Consider the following 21,056-nt stretch of genomic DNA (forward strand, 5'->3'; position numbering starts at 1 on the left):
CGAATATATATATATATTTATTTCTTAACAGACTTTCACATTTCCACCATTTGTTGGGTTTGGAGGGTACTATTTGTTAAAGTAAATTTTGAATAATAATTTTATTAAAAAGCAGATCATCTGTGCTGTATATCCAAGTCAATGAAAATAAAGTGGACACATAATAAAGCAATACAGAATTTTATAAAAAAAAAAAATCTGCTACCTTTTAATTCTACTAAATGCATATTGTCAAACTTTTATTACAAAATATATATTTTAATCTGTTTGTTTTTGTATTTATTTTGCAGCATGATGATTTGGATCCATTTCATGATGCCATGGATGATAGAAGGTACCCTGGTGAAGTCACAATTCCAAGCCCTAAACCCAAATATCCTCAGTGTAAAGAGAGCAAGAAGGACCTAATAACGTAAGCACTCTGAAACATTTCATTTTTGTTAGAATGTTTTGGCAGCTTAGGAATTAGAAAATTAAAGTAGATCTGGCCCTGGCATTAGCTAAATCAACGTGTCTCATAAACAATTGGCATGTTTTTTTGTTTTTGTTTTCAAAAAATACTTTTACCCAATTTTGCACCTTAGTGCTGCATATGTCCTCAAGCCTTTTCCTACTACTTCCCATTAAAAGCGCTCACATCTAACATTGGTCCCACATCACTACTCTGAACCAGGTTTCTGATGGTGACAAGGGTGAACCATGTCTGTGCCACTTGTGTTGGCATGGTCAATAGTGGTTTCCACCAGGGGCTCATGTGAGAGTACAGGAGCATTATTTGGAGACAATTGTCACTCTATCACAAGAAGTGCCTGAACAAGAACCAGGATCAACAGATATTATTTCAATGAAAGTTGCAGGTTTAAAAGAATTGAAGGCATTTTTTAAATTATTTTAACATATATGTGTGAATTAATGGATTTTTAGTCACTAAAATTATCTCTAATTCAAACATTGTAAGTTAGTGTTTTATTGCTATCAGTGGTGGAAAGCTCACATGTAGAAAAACATGTTAACCTGAACTTGCAATTTACCTACGTCTTCACAAGAAAAACATGTATTTCCTTGCAGGTTGTCGGGTTGTCCATTGGCTGATAAAAGTATTCGTAGCATGATGGCCACCAGTTCACAGGAGCTCAAGTAAGGAACTGTGTTGTTTTTTTCTCTTGGTACTCTATTACCAGCAAACCTGCCTTCCAGCATTAAAAAATTAACAATGAAAAGGAAGTAGTTTACAGATCTGGTCATATATACTTTGTAAGAGAAAATAATATTTTACCTTTGCTGTTCCAGAAATGCCTTCTGCAGTATGAAAAATAGCTGATTTGCAGAGCCCAGTTGCTATTGCCTAAGAGCCGGTTCACACTGGGGCGACTCGTCAGGTGGCTCAGCCGCCTGACGAGTCGCGTCCCATTCTATGCAATAGAACCATTCTATTAGGAGCGACGCAAGTCACTCCGACTTAGAAAAAGGTTCTTGTACGACTTCGGGGGTGGCTCGGGGCGATTTGCATTGACTTCTATACAGAAGTAATTTTGCTAATCGCCTCTGAAGTCGTCTTCAGGACGACTTGCAGAGTCGCCCCCGAAGTCGTGCCGCCGCAGTGTGAACCGGTTCTAAAGTAGAACTGTGGGCAAAACTTTTTTCAGCTTGACTAAAATAAGAGAGGGTTGTTACCCCTGTCAGTTTTTTTTGTTTTTTTTTTGGGAGGGGGGGGGCCATTTGTGTCTCACTGAGGGGATTTCTCTTTAGTTCCTGTCTTATAACAGGAAGTGAGATAAAATCCTTCAAAAGTGAGGCAATCACTGATTGTCAACATGGTCAACAGAACTTATGTCTCCACTGGAAGATTCCCTTCAATTTCTGTTCTAGTGACAGCCAAAAATTTGGGATTTTCTTTCACTTTCACTTTGAATCTCCCTTACATGGAAACAAACTAGTTATATGTGACTATAAGTGAAAATAAATAGGAATAGAAAAATTAAAAATAAAAGGGAGAAAACCACCAGTCCCGATTTGCTCAGCCAGCAGCACCCCTGTGATATAACAAATATAAATATATATATATATAAAAAAAATATATATATATATATATATATATATATATATATATATATATATATATATATATATATATATATATACCTTTAGTTATACTTTTTTTGTTCAAAAGCTTCATTTGAAATACACAATTAAAACCAAATGCACATATGATGGTAATACATGTATAGTGATAAAAATTATAACACAGGGTTTCCATATGGAGGCAAAAGGTTGAACAAAAGTGATATAACCCAAAAGAGGTATTATGTGACATAAAGTATATACCATTAGTAGTAATGACTGTGTATGTGTTAGAAATAACAACTTGACCCAGACATGGTGAAGATCTGGGATATGGAGTGTGGGGTCCAGAGTAGGGTTTAGTAAGAGTGATGGTCAACATAATGACAGAGTTTACCTGACCAACTTTATCGAGAAATCACCGGTATGGTAGAGGTCAACAGACCTGAAATGAACAGGTGTGGGGTATAAACCATCTTAACCAAAAAAATAATCAGTCTGATGCCAGGTGTTATTTGTGGGTGTATGTAATTAGCATGTAGGTTGGTGAGTTGAGACTGTTAGAAAGCAAAGTTGCATTAGAAAGTTAGGAAGTAAAAATTATATGGGGTGGGACAAAAGGAATACAAATTCGGAGGACTGAAATAAAAGGGGGTTTAAAGAAGGGAGGGTGAGAAATAAGAAACAGAAGGCAGTGGAAATGGAACGGGGATGATAGAGGTGTCCACTAGAAGGGAAAGGGAGTGAAGGCAGGGGACTGGGGTTCCATCCTCCTCCCCTGTAAGGATATTAGATGTCCATAGATAAGGTTAAGTCAGGTGCTTGGAGTATTCATCTGCCGTAGCGAAATGCTGCCAACAGGACCAGGTTTTTCTAAACTTGGCAGGTGTTTTCCTTGTTTGGTGTACACGCTCCTCCATTTCTGTGGTTTTCTGTATGCGTCAATACCAGTGTTCTATAGTCGGGGGGGGGGGGGTGTTTATTGCCAACGTGCTGGTATGCACATCTTGGCCTAGTTATACTTTGTATGTATTTCACCCAAATTAGATGCATTACTATATAATAAAAACTGTGTAAAAGTTTGATAGCAATGTTTAAGGATATATTGACCTATCATTATTTTATCAATACACAATCAAACAAGGAAGAGAAAATACAAACATCCGGTAAGACAAGCTGTAAAAAACATACAAAGCTGAGCTGGATCAATACCTCATAGAAACATAGAAGATTGAGTAGTCCACTGAGTCTGCCCATTTTTTTTTTGCGTTCTCTTTGTTTGTTTTTTTGTGTTTTTTTTTTCACTAACTCCATTGTCTGACTATAGATTTATGTTTATGCCAAGCATTTTTGAAGTCGTTTACTGTTGACTGTCTCACTACTTCTGTTAGTAGGTTATTCCAATCATCAACCACCCTTTCAGTAAAATAATACTTTCTAAGATTAGTTTTGAACATTCCTCCAGTTAGTTTGAGGTCATTTTCCCCTGTTCTTGATTTTGGTTTTATATTTAAAACCTCCTGGAATCTTAACCTCCTCCTAAATGCTGCAGCAACCAATAGGCACAGTGGGCCTTGTGGAATGTTTGTCCAATACTGGCCAATTCATAGTGATGTCTAAACAAAAAAAAAAAAAATATATATATATATATATATAATATATATATATATATATATATATAAATATATATATATATATATAATATAATATATATATATATATATATATATATATAATATATATATAAATATATATAGTGCTTTTGTATATATTCTCTTTTAATTTACTAATTATGATCAGGACTAAAAATAAAAAATAAATTAAAACCCATTTTTTAATTGAAAAAATATGAAAAATTGCATATTAATAATTTGTACAAAAATCTTGGTAACCTTAAGGACCTGGCATAACTATTTGCATGGTCTCTGAAGATATGTGGTATTACAATATTATTAATACACATAATATATCTGTATATATATATATATATATAAATATATCTATATATATAAATATATATATAATAAATATAATATATATATATATTTATATATATATAGTTTGCGCAACGCTTTACAACGTCAGGGCAGACAGTAAAGTTACAATACAATTCAATACAGGAGGAATCAGAGGGCCCTGCTCGTTAGAACTTACAATCCAAAATATTGTACCAACATTCATCAAAACACAAAACCTGCTCAATGAACTGCTACAGCTCACACATGACTTTTTTTGAACACAAGACATCTAAAGCTGTTAAAAATATAACACTTGGTTTCTATATCTGTATTTTGTAAAATATGATCTTATGTGATTCATAACTGTCCATAGAGTAGGTTTGTGCTGATGAATACTAATTATTTTGTTTTCTCATAAGATGCCAGTAGGTGAGGCTCTTAACTTTTTTTTAAGATTTTAATTTTTTATTCCATGTTTTCTGAATTATCAATGCCATAGATCACAAAGTGGTACTGTCCCAACTAATCATTACATCATCCATAATTAAAGTTTGGCCCCTTTCACATGTGCGGACCGTATGTCCGCATTTTCATCTATCCGTTTGCGGATGAAAACGAGACATACATTGGTCCCTATGTGATTGCGGGTGTCAGCGGATGAACATCCGCTGACACCCGTAATCACCCGCCTCCGCAAAGCTCCGATCTTGCGGACGGAAGAAAATCCTATTTTTTCTTCCGTCTGCGGATCGGATCGGATGAACACGGACACACGGTCCGTGTTCATCCGATCCCCCCATAGGGGAGAGCGGAGAAAAGACAGGGCGGTCCCTGCACAGTGTTCGGGGACCACCCTGTCAGCCGACGGCTCAGCGAGGATTTACGAAGGATCCCCGCTGAGCTGACGGACACACGGAGGCGGATCATTACTGATCCGCCCCGTGTGAAAGGGCCCTTAGGGGTGCATATTTAGAAGTCAGAGTAGTGACCCATCTCCTTCTCCCCCCCTCCCTATCCCCATAAGAAGTTTGGGAGTGTAAAAACATAAGTCAATAACCTATGACTATATAAACATTTAAAAAAATGGACCCAAAGCTATTATAGATTATTTTTTGAAAATTTAATGAAAAGCATCCAATTGACTTTGATGGCCACCATAATTACTTGTTGGCCTAACTAAAGTATAAGAAGATTTCTCTGCCAACATCATAGCAGCAGAACATGTGCCAGCAACTTAACTTTCATGTTAAAAGTGGCATATTAATGCACTCATTGGTCACTTGGAATTCCTAGAGATATTTTCAATCACCTTGCTGAAGTCACATTGTGTAGCATTCAACAACTGGAACTTTTGTAACCTAAAATTGGTATTTTAACATTAAATAAAATCCAACACCCCAGTACTGCATGGCTACCATGCTATCTACTCAGATACTATATTCTTGCCTTTCTTCTATGTTGGACTAAGCTGTCTGATATTTGAATGTGTAGCGGTAATGGCACTTGAAGCAATAGTGTGAAATTGAATCTTTGCAATATCCAGGGCATCATAAAGCTTTGTGCCTGCTCTTGGCCGCTTCACTCTTCATTTCCATCCGTTTTACAACTCTCCATAAAACGTGGCCATTTTTCCATCTGGATTTTACTTTTCTTTAAAGCAACGAGTTTAATGCCCCTTATATCAAGTAAATAAAATGCCCCAGTGTCATACATAAGGCCTACCATGGCATAACACCTTAGTGAGTGTATTTTATCCTGCAATAAAAGTAATTTGCTGAGCACCGCTGTGAAAATGATCATTATTTATAAGGAAAACATATCCTGTAATATACAGGATGTTCAGATTTGTTTCATTGTGTTTCATGTCACCCTGTGGTCACATAAATGAAATGCCTTGTATTATATTTGTTTTTTTGTTTTGTTTTTGCTGTTTTTTTTTTTAAACTAAACTACAGCATATAGTTCATTATTTAAAGAGGGACATTAGTCAGAAAATTAAGTCCTGCTAACTCACTTCAGGCTGGCCCCTTTTGTAGCTATGTAAAACATTACAAATAAGTGCCTGTACTGTTTAACCTCCCTGGCGGTCTTCCCGAGACTGACACGGGGTTAGATTTTCTTGCTACTATCGGTAACCCCGTGTCAGTCACGGGCTTGCCTCGCTAGATCCACAGGCACTTTTTACTTACCTTGTCCCTGGATCCAGCGATGCCACCGCGCTGTGTGAGCGAGCGGGACCTCGCTCGATTCACATAGTGCCTCCGTGTGCCGCCGATCTCCGTTCCCTGCGACGTTATGACGCACGGGAGCGGAGAACGGCGCCAAATTCAAAAACGTAAACAAACACTATACACACAGTATACTGTAATCTTATAGATTACAGTACTGTATGTAAAAAAAACACACCCCCCCTGTCCCTAGTGGTCTGCCCAGTGTCCTGCATGTCATTTTATATAATAAAAACCTTTTTTTCTCCCTGCAAACTGTAGATTGTCCATAGCAACCAAAAGTGTCCCTTTATGTCAAAAATAGTTTTAGATCAGCTAAAAAACAGCGATAATAAATTATAATCACTTGCAGAATTGTGCGATAGCGATTTGTGGGGAAATTCGTCATAAAAAAATAAAGTAATGACAGCGACAATTCTGCAACTGAGCAAATTTCAGTGATTTTGATTTGATTACATTATTGAATAATTTTTATTATAATTATATTATTATTTGTTATAATTATTTATAATTATTTATTATATTATAATTTATAATTTTGTTTTTAAAAAAATGTAATACACGGGATGCCTATTAGAATCTTGTTTGGTCAGATTTAAGTGAGTTTTTTCTAAAAATTACAGACCTACAATATAAAACGCCAAATTTCCTTGCAAATAATGGTACCGCTTTTAGCATGTTTTTTCTGAAAGAATCATACCGCCAGGGAGGTTAATACACTGGCTCACCCTGTTCTGCACATGCTCTCTATTTTTTGTCACTGCTCTGAAAATGTAGAGGCCGATCTACTGACAGCCTAAAGATTTACTGCTGTTCACGGACTCTTGGTTTTAGCAGAATGGCAGCCTCCGGCAGGAAGTACCTGGAACAATGTTGGAGGCAATTTACAGCAGAGTCTAAATTTGGCAGCACAATTTATAATGTGCAATGTATGTTACTTGCTAAAGAACATTATTTTGAACAAGTTGTTATGGGTAAAGTTCCACTTTAAATCTTTTCAGGGAAAATTATTTGGGGGGGGGGGGGGAGAATAAATGGCAGTTTGTACAAGGACTTTGTGATATTTGAAGCAGCATGGGGAGGCAACAGAGACTCTACCTGGATTCCTGACCCTCCAACTCTTTAGCCTTCATTCTCGGTGCAGCTTAATATCTCCTTTTTCACACACTGGTCTAAGCATCGTGAGAAATATGCTGTTCGTGAAAGGTCAGGTAAAAGAGAGCAACAAGTGATTGTAAAGCTAAAAAGATTTTTTTTAACATAACATTTAAAAATGTATAAAAGTAAAAATGTCACCTCAGAACAGCTAAAATGTTTATCAAAAAGGCCTTTTGTAAAGGATGTGTATGGAGTTACTGCTCTACATCGTTATATAACAGCCAAGAATTACAAGACCCTATTACAAAACCAAATGCATTCTTTGGCACGAATACTATTCTATCACCATATTCCACTCTCTTTTTACTGTATGTTGCTAAGCAAACCCAACAGTAGTTCATAAACATCAGGATGAAGCCAAATGCTCTCCTTGGTCTTTCCAATCACCAGATCTAGACATTAAAAAACCCTACAGGAAAATCTACAGTGCAGAGATTGAATTGTATCACTGTACATCTTTGACAGATTGGGGAATTTTTCTTCTCAAAGAATGAAGCAAAATCCCACTGCACAAAGCATTCCTAAAATCAGTGTGGTTGAAGGAAGATTGGTGTGACTCCTTACTGAGTCTACAAATATATTGTTGGCAGCAATAGCAGCTGGTGCTCCATTTCGGCTGATCAGTCAGTCAGTCTGTCCATCAGTCTAACCATTCTGTCCATTTCCGCGGTAAATTTAACACCACCCCCGTGGCATGCCCGTCTGCCCACCAGCCCGACACTTACCTCATCTAGGTCATGGGCAGCTTCAGTTTCCTTCTGCATTTCCTCCTCAGCGGCTTCCTCCTCTGTCTCCTCCTCGGCGGCTTTCTCCTCGGTGGCCAATACAGTTGCTTCTCCTCTTGGCCAAATGGGTCTTAAGACCCACTTCCTGATTGGTTGGGAGGAGAAGCAGGAAGACAATAGCGAATACTAATTTGATATTGTCACACAACTGGGTAGGCTCAGGGCGGAGTGCTCTGTGCCCTGAGACCACCCTTTTTTTTTTAAGGCAATTAATCATGTGCTTAAAAAAAATTGAAATCCTTGCATCTGGCAACCTGCATGTAGATCAGGGGCCGCCTCTAATAGAGCGGGATTAGGGGGGCGCCTCTAATGGAGCGGCAACCACTGGTTATCAGTTTCAATTATTATGTCCATCTCATGGATAGTTACTGTAGGTATTGATTCTTTTGAAAAAAGGTGCATGCTAAAGAAAAAGTAAATTAAATGGCTCTGTAATACCTTCCTTTCTTCTCCAATATTATTTATGAAGGTTTTAAGTTTCTGTCAGACAAGAGTTTCACAGCTTCATTTGAGTGATTTGTAGCTCCACACAGACAGCGGCAACAAGGGAAAAGGCAGATTACAATTAGCTTGGAAATGCTGCCATTTTTAAGCCCTGCATGACACTACTCTGAGAGTGCTGAGCATGATAATGTAACAGTGGGTCTGTATTTTAACATATGCAGCACACACAATAAAACAGACACTGAGAACAGCGTTCAGAACACAAAGGAAGAAATTTAGGACCAAGCAGGATATCAAAATTAAAAACAGAGACATTGTGAGCAAGCAGAGGGAAACACTGAGTCTGTCCCCCAAAATTAGGAACACTTAGCAATTATCTTTCCCCCAACATGAAAGAAAAGAATCTCTTCTTAAAAATTATTGGTTGGAAAATTACTTGATTGTCGTTTTAGAAGGCTATGCATAATTATTTAGCAGTTAACATTCAGCAACAATGCAAAAGCAAGCCAAGCAGCCTGACCATTAAGTATTGACAAATTCCGCCATCCCCCTACTTATTATAGAGCGGGGCAATGTCGTATGTGTGTCAGACACTAGTTCCTAATTGCACTGTGGTGATTATAGGCTCTGCGTGTGAAATGGTGATATAATGAGACCCGTGCTGTTTTATGACGATAATGGCAACAATGCTAATCAATACATGAATTTAGAAGGCATGGCGGATATCATATTGAGCACATGTTGTGATTATGAGAGTAGTTCACATGCGACAGGAGTTAAATGCAGGATTTACATAAGGAGAGGTACAGTACATCCCTGTTGTAACTATGGGCCTTATGTATTGACAAAGAGATTCTTTAATTAAAGTCAGTTACATGGCTGTGACAGACTGAATACGTTACCAATATCAACATCATTTTTGTATTAATGTTTTATTTTGATTCAGTCTTCATTTTTGATTTGTATTTGAGAGTTAACAAATAAAATTACCATAGTCTTTTGTTTCACAATGTTTTTGTACAGAAGAAAATAAAGCAAACGCATTTTTTCACAAATTATACATTTTTACTTCCTCTTACAAAAAATGAGTTGATGCCCGCTATGCCTCTTCAGCTAATATCGGGCGAACATCTGGCATGAAGAATTCCAGCACTGAATTTAAATTCAAGATTCCTGGAAATATGTGCTCCTGGTCCCTTGCTCCCCAGGCATAAAGAGAAGGCTTTGACATGTAAAGGTACAAGCTAGAGCCTTGTGCTGCCTGCTCTTCTGAACTGGCCTTAAAGCAGTTATAAAGGCTTTTTTTATTTTTAATAAAATAAAAAACATATTATACTGGTATATTATTGCATTGAGCGGTGCTGAACAGCCTTTTCTGGGGTCTCCCGCTGGCACTCATGTCTCCTTCTCTTCTGTGCGTGCCACCATAACAAGTGACTTGCTATGGTGTCCCACCTGTGAGCTTGCTCCGAAGCCGGGTTGTGTGTATTCATAGACACACACAGTGCTGCTCAGCATTGGCCCCACTCCCTCTTTTGATTGACAGCAGCAGGAGCCAATGGTTCCCACTGCTGAATCTGTGTCCTAGTTTAAGTCTATGCAATGGCTCCCACTGCTGAATCTGTGTCCTAATTTAAGTCTATGCAATGGCTCCCACTGCTGCATGTGTGTCCTAGTTTGAGTCTATGCAGTCGCTCCTACTGCTGAATCTGTGTCCTAATTTGAGTTTATTCATGGTATTGACTTTAAAAGAAGCCATGATGAAGGTGGGGCATTTTCTGGCCCCCAAAACTTGTTGAATGCCTTTTTAGAGCAAACCAATACATGCATTAGGGCTTTTCTATTATTTGGTGTGTCTCTCCTTCCATTGGTATATGTCTTTTTTTTCTGGTGACCTGCTGGGTACCCACTGGAGGGTATCACTGTCTGTTGAAAGCAGCCTAACCATAGTCATTGAGCTCTCTGAATGTTTTTATTACTCTAACTATCCTTATATGATCTAACATTAAAGTCATGCCTTTTTGTTCATTGATGTACAGACAATACAGGCAGCTTCAGTGTGCCTATTTACAATCAGGTAGGATGTGGGGCAACCTTGTTAATGGACGGCTATAGATACAATTCAATGTTGGCGCTATTATAACATTTATAGCACAAATGTATGTGGATTTAGTCCAGATGCAGTGTGGTATTGGATACAGTGTATGTCTTCAAGCATTCCCTTGGGGGATAATGAGTTGCGCCAGAACAAAAAATCTGAAAAAGGATGTAAATATGTTTTAGGATTTCTTTATACACACCAATTGCTGCATCTACCTTAAAAACCCCAGCAAGCCCATCTGGTCATTTACAATGGGATACTTCATCTAAGGGTTGTGGTGCTTTTTAATTTCTTTGACAGCATTAGAAAATGGGACATGCTCTATTTGCAATCACTATTAAGGTGGTTGTAAAGCCTCAGTGCTGCAGCTCCCCATCAGATCCCCCCCCCCCATTTTTCTTACCTTAACCCGATCCGATCCAGCAATGTGCACCATTGGCTCCCGCTGCTGTCAATCAACAGCAGTGAGATGGGAGCGGGGCCGAGTCCCGCTGTCTGTGTCAATAGATGCAGCAGCGGTCCCGCTGTCTGTGTCAATGGAAACGAGCCTGCACAGGTGCCTCCATGGAAATCTGCTTTCCGTAGGGGCACCCAATGAAGAGAAGGGGCTTGGAGGGCTGAGGGGACCCCAGAGGAAGAGAATTGGGGCTGCTCTGTGCAAAACCACAGAGCAGGTAAGTATAGCTTATAAAAAAAACAATTGAATGTTTACAAATTCTTTAAGCAAAGAAATGGGGGGCAGGGTCTGCTAACTTACCTAGGGCCCCAGTGTACATACAAAAAAGAGCAAAAGTCTGCCATTGCTCATCATCTTCTAGAATACAAATGTAAAGACATGCAAATCTAAAACTAACTTACTACAAAGAGCACTAAAGTGTAGAGTTTCATTTTACCATCCTTGCAAGCCCCTCATGGATTCTGGGGCCATTGTATACCAACCCATTCTGCCCTTATTGTAATCCGCCACTGTTTGCACCCCCAGATCACATCATATCAAGGCAAGCCAAAGCTGAGAGCAGAGACCAAAACAGACCATGATATTGATTTACTAAAACTGGAGTGTGCAAAATCTGGTCCAGATCTTCATAGAAACCAATCAGCTTCCAGGCTTTAGACCCCTTTCACATTGAGGAGTTTTTCAGGCTGTACAGCGCTAAAAATAGCGCTGCTATACCGCCTGAAAAACTCCTGCCCAGCTACCTCAATGTGAAAGCCGGAGGGCTTTCACACTGAGGCGATGCGCTGGCGGGAGACAAAAAAATCTCCTGTCAGCAGCATCTTTGGAGCGGTGAGAAGAGCGGTGTGTATACCGCTCCTTCCCATTGAAAACAATGGGAAACCGCGGCAATACCTCCCGCAATGCGCCTCTATAGAGGCGCATTGTGGGCGGTATTAACCCTTTATCGGCCGCTAGCGGGGGTTAATACCGCACTGCTACCGGCCGATTCCATCTGCAATTCCCGGGGGTATAGCGCCGCTAATTTTTAGCCGCTATATACCGCCACCGCGGCTACAGGTCCAATGTGAAAGGGGCCTTATTATCAAAGTTTAATTGAACAAGACACAGTTAGAACCTGATTGGCTACCATGCACAGCTGCACCAGATTCTGAGTGCTCCAGTTTTAGTAAACAAACCTCACTCTGCATGTTACATCTGGAATTGACACCTAGAGTAGGGGAAGCTGTCGCTCTACTCTGCTAGCAGTTTGGTTCTAGGTGTACAGATCTCGAGTGAGTGACCTATAAATTACACAGTATAATATTCCACCAACATAATCTGACAGCCAGCATCATGACATGTGGATTAAATGTATACTGCCCCTTGCACCCTTGCTTTCCTAGGTCAAAGACAAAGGGATGTTGTGAATCATTCAAAGCTCAAAAGGTTGGGAGCCATTCCAGTGTCTATAAATGGTCACACATGTCTGCTTTCATATCACTTTACTAACGCATTATGTGTTCACATAGGTTTCCATTGGTTTTTGCTTGGTTTCCATTGAGGGTAGTTATGCATGACCTCACCTGCAGCTTGTCCTTGGAAAACCACATTGCTGCATCAAACACAATGAAATGACTGTGATGCCTTGCATTACGTGATGGTGGCTGGGAACATATTGTAACCTACAAAATAGGTGCTATACTTAGAACATTCACACCAACAATTAGCACATTCAGGTTTGAGAAATACAAACTTCTCTACAGATCGGGTTCATATTCATCTGCAAGACATGTAACACTTTTCATCCAGGAAAATGTGCAATCTTGCACTGGGAGCAAACCAAAGCACGCATGTCCCCCTTGCTTATGTCATCCATATTTCAGCTAATTATCACTTCAGATTATTTGCATAAGAAAACTTGTGAAATGAATATCTCGGAGGGAATACTTAGCCAGTGTTGTTACATATGATCTGGTGTTTAGCGATAACACCTCCCCAGCCCCCAAATGTGACGTGCCACAATTATTTTCTGCTTATTTATGTATCTGATAAATTGACAGCTGGGTTTTCTGCAATTATGGATTATATAACAAATAGCATGTTGGTGGACCAATGCTGCCATCGTGTGGCAAAGATTAGTATTGCCCATCATGACAATTGACATATACTGTATGTATTTACACGCGATAAATTCAAAATGTATGGAGATATATTGTGTATATATATATATATATATATATATATATATATATATATATATATACATATATAGTAAAAGAAGCTGTGTACAGCATGTGCAATTATTTACTAATGCCAAGTAACAGTGATTGTAAATTGATTTACTAGTATGGCACATCTAAGAAAAGCAGTTTATCTATTCTAGTATATTGGTCATATACAGCAAATCATTTCCTGTGTTCAAAAGTGCACCCATAACTACTGGTTTATAGCACAGAAAGATCAGAAAGATGGAGAGAATTATCTTGCTTGTATACAACAATCTTTTGTCTATTAGCTATTATCAGTGTTTTTAGATCCCAAGGAATGGTGTTGTTAGATTGTGGTATATCTCAAAAAGTTACAGGTATCATATATGGTAAGTATGGTGCGGCAGGGGTTAATTCAACATTAGGGATTTTTGTTTATGAGTCGGATTTAGTTAATGATAAATCCTATCTGATGTGTGGCATAGCCTTTGCGAGATGTCAAGATTATCGGGTGTAAGCACAAACATCCATAATAGCAAAACGGAACAAAAACAATTAATAATTGAAAATGCATATAAATAATGCTAGTACTAATTGCATTAATAACACATTGACATTAAGTAGGCACACACGCAGTCAATATTGTGCCTTGGTCCAGCTAGTTACTGCATTTTTGCAATGTCAGAGCATGAAATGCATCTTCTTCATGTGAAATATATACAGTAAAACCTTGGTTTGCAAGCACAATTTGTTCCAGAAACATGCTTGTACTCCAAAGCACTTGTATATCAAAGCATTTTTTTACAGGGTATAAAAGAGAAGAGAGGCACCTCTAAGTGTAGCAAAAGGTTGCTAAATGTTGTACCTTCATTAAATGCAACCATATTGCTACACTTAGAGGTGCCTCTCTTCTTTTTTTAGCCCCCATTCACATCTAGGCGTTTTTACGCCTGTAGCGCTACGCCGCTGCCGCCAGAGGGCTGGAAACACATTTCCCTCTATGGAGATGGTTCACATCTCCACGCCGAACGCCGGACGCCTGACGCCTGCCGCCTGAAAAAAGGTCCCGGACCTTTTTTTCAGGCGTCTTTCGGCGTTCGGCTAGGAGATGGGAAGCATCTCCATAGAGGGGGTCAATCTGGGGCACATCTAGGCGGACAATACCGGCGTTTTGTCGCCGCAAATCGCGGTTGTACCGCGATTTGCGGCGACAAAACGCCGCGATTTCGTCTGCCTAGATGTGAGTGCAGCCTTATACTCAGTTGTGACATGACGCTACTCTTATATCAAGACATCGTTTGTATATCAAGGCAAAATGTATTAAAACATTTTGCTTGTCTTGCAAAACGCTCTCAAACCAAGTTACTCTCAAACCAAGGTTTTACTGTATACTTTTTTATGTTATCATCTATAATAGTGGCATTACATGACAGCAAGTGTACAGTGGAGAAGGTGTTTCAAGACATCATCCCTTTTTCCAGCTCAGCTGTAGTGTCAAAGACCCCAGCAGAAGAGATCCCTCAAAAATCTCTTAGAACCCATTTTCCAAGGATCACAGCACTTTACATCCATATGACTTTGCAGTTTAGTCAATTGTTTTAATAAGGCTTAAAGCGTTTGTTACTAAAAAAAAAAGCAGTGCTTGTGCTGTGTAATTTGGCCCCCTGTAACACCTGAAATACCCAGCTGACCCTGCCTGGTTCTGCCTTCCCCCCTGTAAACTGACCACGGTCTATCATGGCTGCTGAGCCCTGACACAGTGGTCAGTTTACATTTCTCTATCATCCGCAACCCTGCTCTGTCCTCATCTATGACGTCCTGGGTTTTGAGTGGAGATGTCTGAATGATGCCTGCAGCTGAAAGTATCATTCTGATAGCTTTATTTTCTGCAGGCGATTCCCTGCAAAGTAAAAGCCCTCATAGCAGCTAAACAGGGATGTCCCACCGCTTTTCTCTGCTTCTCTCGACTCACCCATTCGATTGGCTAGCTGGAGAATAAACCGGCCAGCAGCGGAAGTTTACCATAGAGCTGGCTGTGGAGCATGATATCACTTCCGGTGTAGCCAGATGTAAACACTGACTTTTTGTTTTTTTTTGCTGGGAGGTTAAGATTGTTTTTTTTTTTTTTTTTATCTAAGGCTTTCCAGCCTAAAGGAGAGATATGGGGACTTATAGATGCCAGGTCTCTCCATAAAGAGGACCTGTCATGTCCTATTCCTATTACAAGAGATGTTTACAATAAGCAATGAAAAAATGTAAGCGCACCATCCACTTTTGCTTGCACGCAGAAGCGAATGCATACTTAGGTCACGCTTGCATATGTAAATGACATTCAAACCACACATGTGATGTATTTAAATGAAAGTTAAAATGTGAGAAATAATTCTAGTGCAAGACCTCCTCTGTAACTCTAAACAGGTAACCTGTAAACATTGTAGCCTATAGAGATTTTTAAGTACCAAAGTTTTGTGCCATTCCACAAGTGTGTGCAATTTTAAAGCATGACACTTTGGTATCTATTTACTCTGCGTAACGTTATCTTTCACATTATACAAAAAATTGGACTTGCTTTGTGTTTTTTTTATTCATGAAAGTGTTTTTTCCCCCAAAAATATCGTGTTTGAAAAATTGCGGTGCAAAATTTTGTGTGATATAAAAAATTGCAACGACCACCATTTTATTCCCTAGAGTCTATAATGCTTGAGGGTTCTGAGTAATTATCTAGCAAAAAAATTATGAATTTTACATGGAGGAGAGGAATGACAAAATTGGTAGGTTAATTTGAACAAGCTGAAGTTAGAAGCTGATTGGCTACCATGCAGAGCTGCACCAGATTTTGCACTCTCCAGTTTTGGTAAATCTACCCTACAGTGTCCTTGTGACTTCCTATGTACTGAACTGAAGTTTAAAACCATGTTATCAGCCTTCTCCCCCTCCTATGTGTGGAGATGAGGAGAGGGGAATGTGCCTGTTGTTAAGAGAGACAACGCTTTCTTTTTTCCTCAATAAATACTTTTCCCCCTCAATCAGAGAACGCTTTGCATCCATTGAGAAAATGCAAAGTGTTTTCTAAATGGCACCCAATAGAAGTAAGCAGCCTTCACCGTGCAGCAGGGCAACCCATTGGCAAGGGACCTGGAAGCTAGTGGAGATCACCATAGTAGTGGTGTCCAATAGGGATGAGCTGAACACTCCACCAGAACCTTCAGATGGACCGATAGTTCGCACAAACTTTAGAACCCCATTGAAGTCTATGGGACTCAAACGTTCGAAATCAAAAGTGCTAATTTTAAAGGCTAATATGCAAGTTATTGTCGTAAAACGGGGTTGGGGACCCAGGTCTTGCCCCAGGGAACATGTATCAATGGAAAAAAACGTTTTAAAAACTGAAGTTTTTTTGGGAGAAGTGATTTTAATGATGCTTAAAGTGAAAAAAAAATTGAAAAAAAAATATTGTACCTGCTGAGTGTTTATAGTATGCCTGTGAAGTGGAACGTGTTTAGAACTGTCCCTGCACAAAATGACATTACTATAAGGAAAACGTCATTTAAAACTGCTTGCGGCTTTAATGTAATGTCTGGTCCCTGCAATATGGATGAAAATCAATGAGAAAAATAGCATGGGTTTCCCTGCCCCCCTCCCCCCAGATCTTTACCAGACCCTTTGGCCCTATATACTTTGAACAGCAGAATACAGACGGTGCAAACAAGACAGGGACTGTAGGTTTGTTGTTAAGTAGAATCTGTTTGTAATTTTGAACTGGTACTTTTTTAAAGTGTAGCTCCAGCCAAAAAATCGATTTTTTTTACTTTTTGGAAAACATAGAGAAGGATTATTACGCCTGTAACATTTGTTTTGCTGTCTGTGCGCATCTGTTCAGAAGATTGCACCTCACTTTCTGTCCCAATGACAAATGTTTTTTTGAAAATTTGTGTTTTTTAGTGATAAAGCATCAGTGGACAGGGGACACCTCTTAGGCCCTGTACACACGATCAGTCCATCCGATAAAAACAGACTAAAGGCTGAAGTCTGATGGTCTGATGGTCTGATGTGCCTACACACCATCAGTTCAAAATCCGATCGAGTCCAACGCGGTGACGTAAAACACAACGACGTGCTGAAAAAAACGAAGTTCAATGCTTCCAAGCATGCGTCGACTTGATTCTGAGCATGCGCTGGTTTTGAACCGATGCTTTTGCGTACTAACCATTGGTTTTGACCGATCGGTCATCAGTCCATCAGTCCGATTTTAAAGCAAGTTCTAAAACTTTGGACTGAAGGACAAAAGTCTGATGGGCCATACACACGGTAGGTTTGGACTGATGAAACTGAACTTCAGTCCGTTTTCATCAGTTTGGACTGATCGTGTGTACAAGGCCTTACAGAAGAGAATTTCTCTTCCTAGGGGTAGATTTCCTCTCACTTCCTGTTGTCTCCTTCCGTTCGCAAGTAGGAGTCGTTTGCAAGTTGGATGTTTAAAAGTAGGGGCCTGCCGTATATACTCTGCAGAAACTTGGGCCCTAGGTGTTTGTGTTGCCACAACACTGTAAGCCCTCACAGTTAGTCTTGGTGGGCGCTGGAACGCTCTGCTGTAAACTATTATATCAAGAATTGTAATTACATGCCATTGTTGAACAGTAGTAGAAAAATTGGGCCTTTGGTGCTGGCGCTGGTGCCACAACACTGTAAGTCCTCACAGTTACTTTTGGTGGGCGCAGGAATGGGCCCTGCTGTTAAATATTAGATCAAGAATCGTAATTACATGCCCCTGTTAAACAGGGGCAGGAAAATTGGGCCTTTGTTGGTGGTGGTGGTGGTGCTGGTGCCACAACACTGTAACCCCTCACAGTTACTCTTGGTGGGCGCAGTGAAAATACTTGCTGATCAGCCACTGCCTGTGGTATTAATATGACAACAGCAATTGTATTCACGTAGCTTTAGGTGCACAATGTGCAGAGGACACAGTATACCACGTAAACATACGTGCAGATCCCATGCCTGTGGTATTAATATGAGCAGATCCCTGCTCGTAGGAATTAATATGAGAACACCAGCAAATCGATTGACGTAGCTTTAGGTGCACACTGTGCAGAGGACACAGTACACCACGTGAAAATACGTGCAGATCCCCTGCCTGTGGTATTATTATTAAAAGATCCCTGCCTGTAAGAATTAATATGAGAACACCAGCAAATCTATTGACATAGCTTTAGGTGCACACTGTGCAGAGGACACAGTACACCACGTGAAAAAAACTTGTAGATCCCCTGCCTGTGATATTAATATGAGCAGATCCCTACCTGTAGGAATTATTATGAGAACACCAGCAAATCTATTGACATAGGTGCACAGTGTGCAGAGGACACAGACAGTACACCAAGTGAAAATACTGCAGCTAGCACAATCACCTGCCTGCCTGTCAGTAGATTAGGAAGAGCGGATCTAGCTAAACTTAATACAGTGTATAAATATATATATACAACATCTGGGATGCATATATATCCTCTACACATTGTAACTCTAACTGACTAGCCTGCCTGTTCTATCTAACTCCAAAAAATTACACTCTCTCTCTCTCTGTCTCTCTGTAAACCACCACAACACACTACACAAGGCCGATTTCCAGGCGGCCTTATATGGTGTGGGGCGTGTACTAAACCCCCTGAGCGAAAAATTGGTGAAAGCTTTGGCTTTGGCCAATTATGGCTCTCCGTTTTTTGCAAGCTGTGATTGGCCAAGCAAGCGGGTCATAGTGCATGCTTGGCCAATCATCAGCCAGCAATGCACTGCAATGCCGCAGTGAATTATGGGCCGTGACACGCCACTCGAATTTGGCACGAACGGCTCATAAAGTTCGTAATTCGACAAACGATCGAATATACGATGTTCGAGTCGAACGTGAGTTCGCCTCGAACACGAAGCTCATCCCTATTGTCCAACTTCCAGGAAAATCCCACAGGTATGGTACAAGCATACTTGCATTAGTCCAAGCTGCATCAACGTAACTATGTAAAAACTGCCATTCCTGGAATTTATTGTTAAGGAAAGGGGGGAAGCTTAGATTGAAAGATCATTGTACAGACAACCATCAGTACATGTAATTGAGCATGAAACTGTTGCACAGCTGACATCAAAAATTTAGATAAAACAAGAGAAATGGGTGCCTCTTAGGTAAGACTGTTTGTATTTAATAGACAAGTGTATTAAAAGACTCACATAGTTGTGTCTTTAGACAGGCACAGTAGAGTCTTTCAGCGTTCGGGCGGGATCAAGAGCTTGAAAAAAGAGCGCGCACTATAGGCATCTCCCTAGTGCGCACGCTTTGAAACGCGCCGCTTTTACATCCGTGACGTCATCCTGACGTACGCTGCATTACAGCCCTCTCCTGTGATCCATCAGCTGTGTTTCAGGCCTCGCTCTGGATCCTGTCCGAATGCCGAAAGATCCCTGCTGGACAGGATGCTGGCCGCACATGGAGTAAGAGAAAGAGATCAATACTGACAGCTGAGACGGAGATCGGGTTCACTGGACTCTACTGTATCTAAAGATAGAAAAAATTGTGTGTGTTACCGGCGCCAAGATAATATCAATGGGCCAGATCCTCAAAAGAGATACTCCGACTTAAGTGCTGTTCAGTCTGTGTGTAACTTTGGAAACGATCCTCAAAAGGCTTTTTCCAAAGTTACACAGAAGATCCGGCATGTGTAATTGATTTACACTGCCTAATTTTAGGATGCAGTACCGCATCCGCCGCTGGGGGCATTTCGAGTCGAAATGCCGTTGCTAGTATGCAAATTAGCACTTAAGGCGATCCACAAAGCTTTCTAGCTTCTTTTTTGCGCCGTAAGTGTTATTTTGCAAGTGTAAAATTAGGGCTCGTTTTACAAAGTGTAAAGTTAGTCACACCTTGTAAAGGCCCATTGCAGCGACGGCATTTGGTATGCTTTCCCGAGGGAGAACTCCACGTCAATTTGTAAAAAACAAAACCGGCATGGGTTCCCCCCCAGGAGCATACCAGGCCCTTAGGTCTGGTATGGGTTGTAAGGGGACCCCCCTACGCCGAAAAATTGACGTAGGGGGTCCCCCTACAATCCATACCAGACCCGTATCCAAAGCACGGTACCCGGCCGGCCAGGAAGGGAGTGGGGACGAGCGAGCGTCCCCCCCCCCTGAGCCGTGCCAGGCCGCGTGCCCTCAACATGGGGGGGTTGGGTGCTCTGGGGCAGGGGGGCGCACTGCGGGCCCCCCCACCCCAGAGCACCCTGTCCCCATGTTGATGAGGACAGGACCTCTTCCCGACAACCCTTGCCATTGGTTGTCGGGGTCTGCGGGCGGGAGGCTTATCGGAATCTGGGAGTCCCCTTTAATAAGGGGGCCCCCAGATACCGGCCCCCCACCCTAAGTGAATGGATATGGGGTACATCGTACCCCTATCCATTCACCTGGAGGCAAAAAGTAAAAGTTAATAAACACACAACACAAGGCTTTTTAAAATAGTTTATTATTCTGCTCCGGACGCCCCCCCTGTCTTCGTTATTAGCTCAATTACCAGGGGGGGCTTCTTCTTCCGCTCTCCGGGGGTCTTCTTCCACTCTCCGGGGGTCTTCCGCTCTCCGGGGGGGCTTCTCCGGACTCCGGGGGGGCTTCTCCGGACTCCGGGGGGCTTCTTCCATCT

The 21,056-nt window shown here is 40.7% G+C and overlaps 1 protein-coding gene across 1 annotated transcript in view; it reads left to right on the forward strand.

Annotated features, from left to right (window-relative positions):
* MYT1L (myelin transcription factor 1 like) overlaps positions 1–21,056 on the forward strand; it is a 639,239-nt gene that overhangs the window by 566,567 nt on the left and 51,616 nt on the right. Inside the window, 2 exon segments of the mRNA XM_040348666.1 lie at positions 291–412; positions 1,069–1,137. Coding sequence (XP_040204600.1) covers positions 291–412; positions 1,069–1,137 — 191 coding nt within the window.

Source organism: Rana temporaria, chromosome 4 (genome assembly GCF_905171775.1).
Source record: "Rana temporaria chromosome 4, aRanTem1.1, whole genome shotgun sequence".
Lineage (NCBI taxonomy): Eukaryota > Metazoa > Chordata > Amphibia > Anura > Ranidae > Rana > Rana temporaria.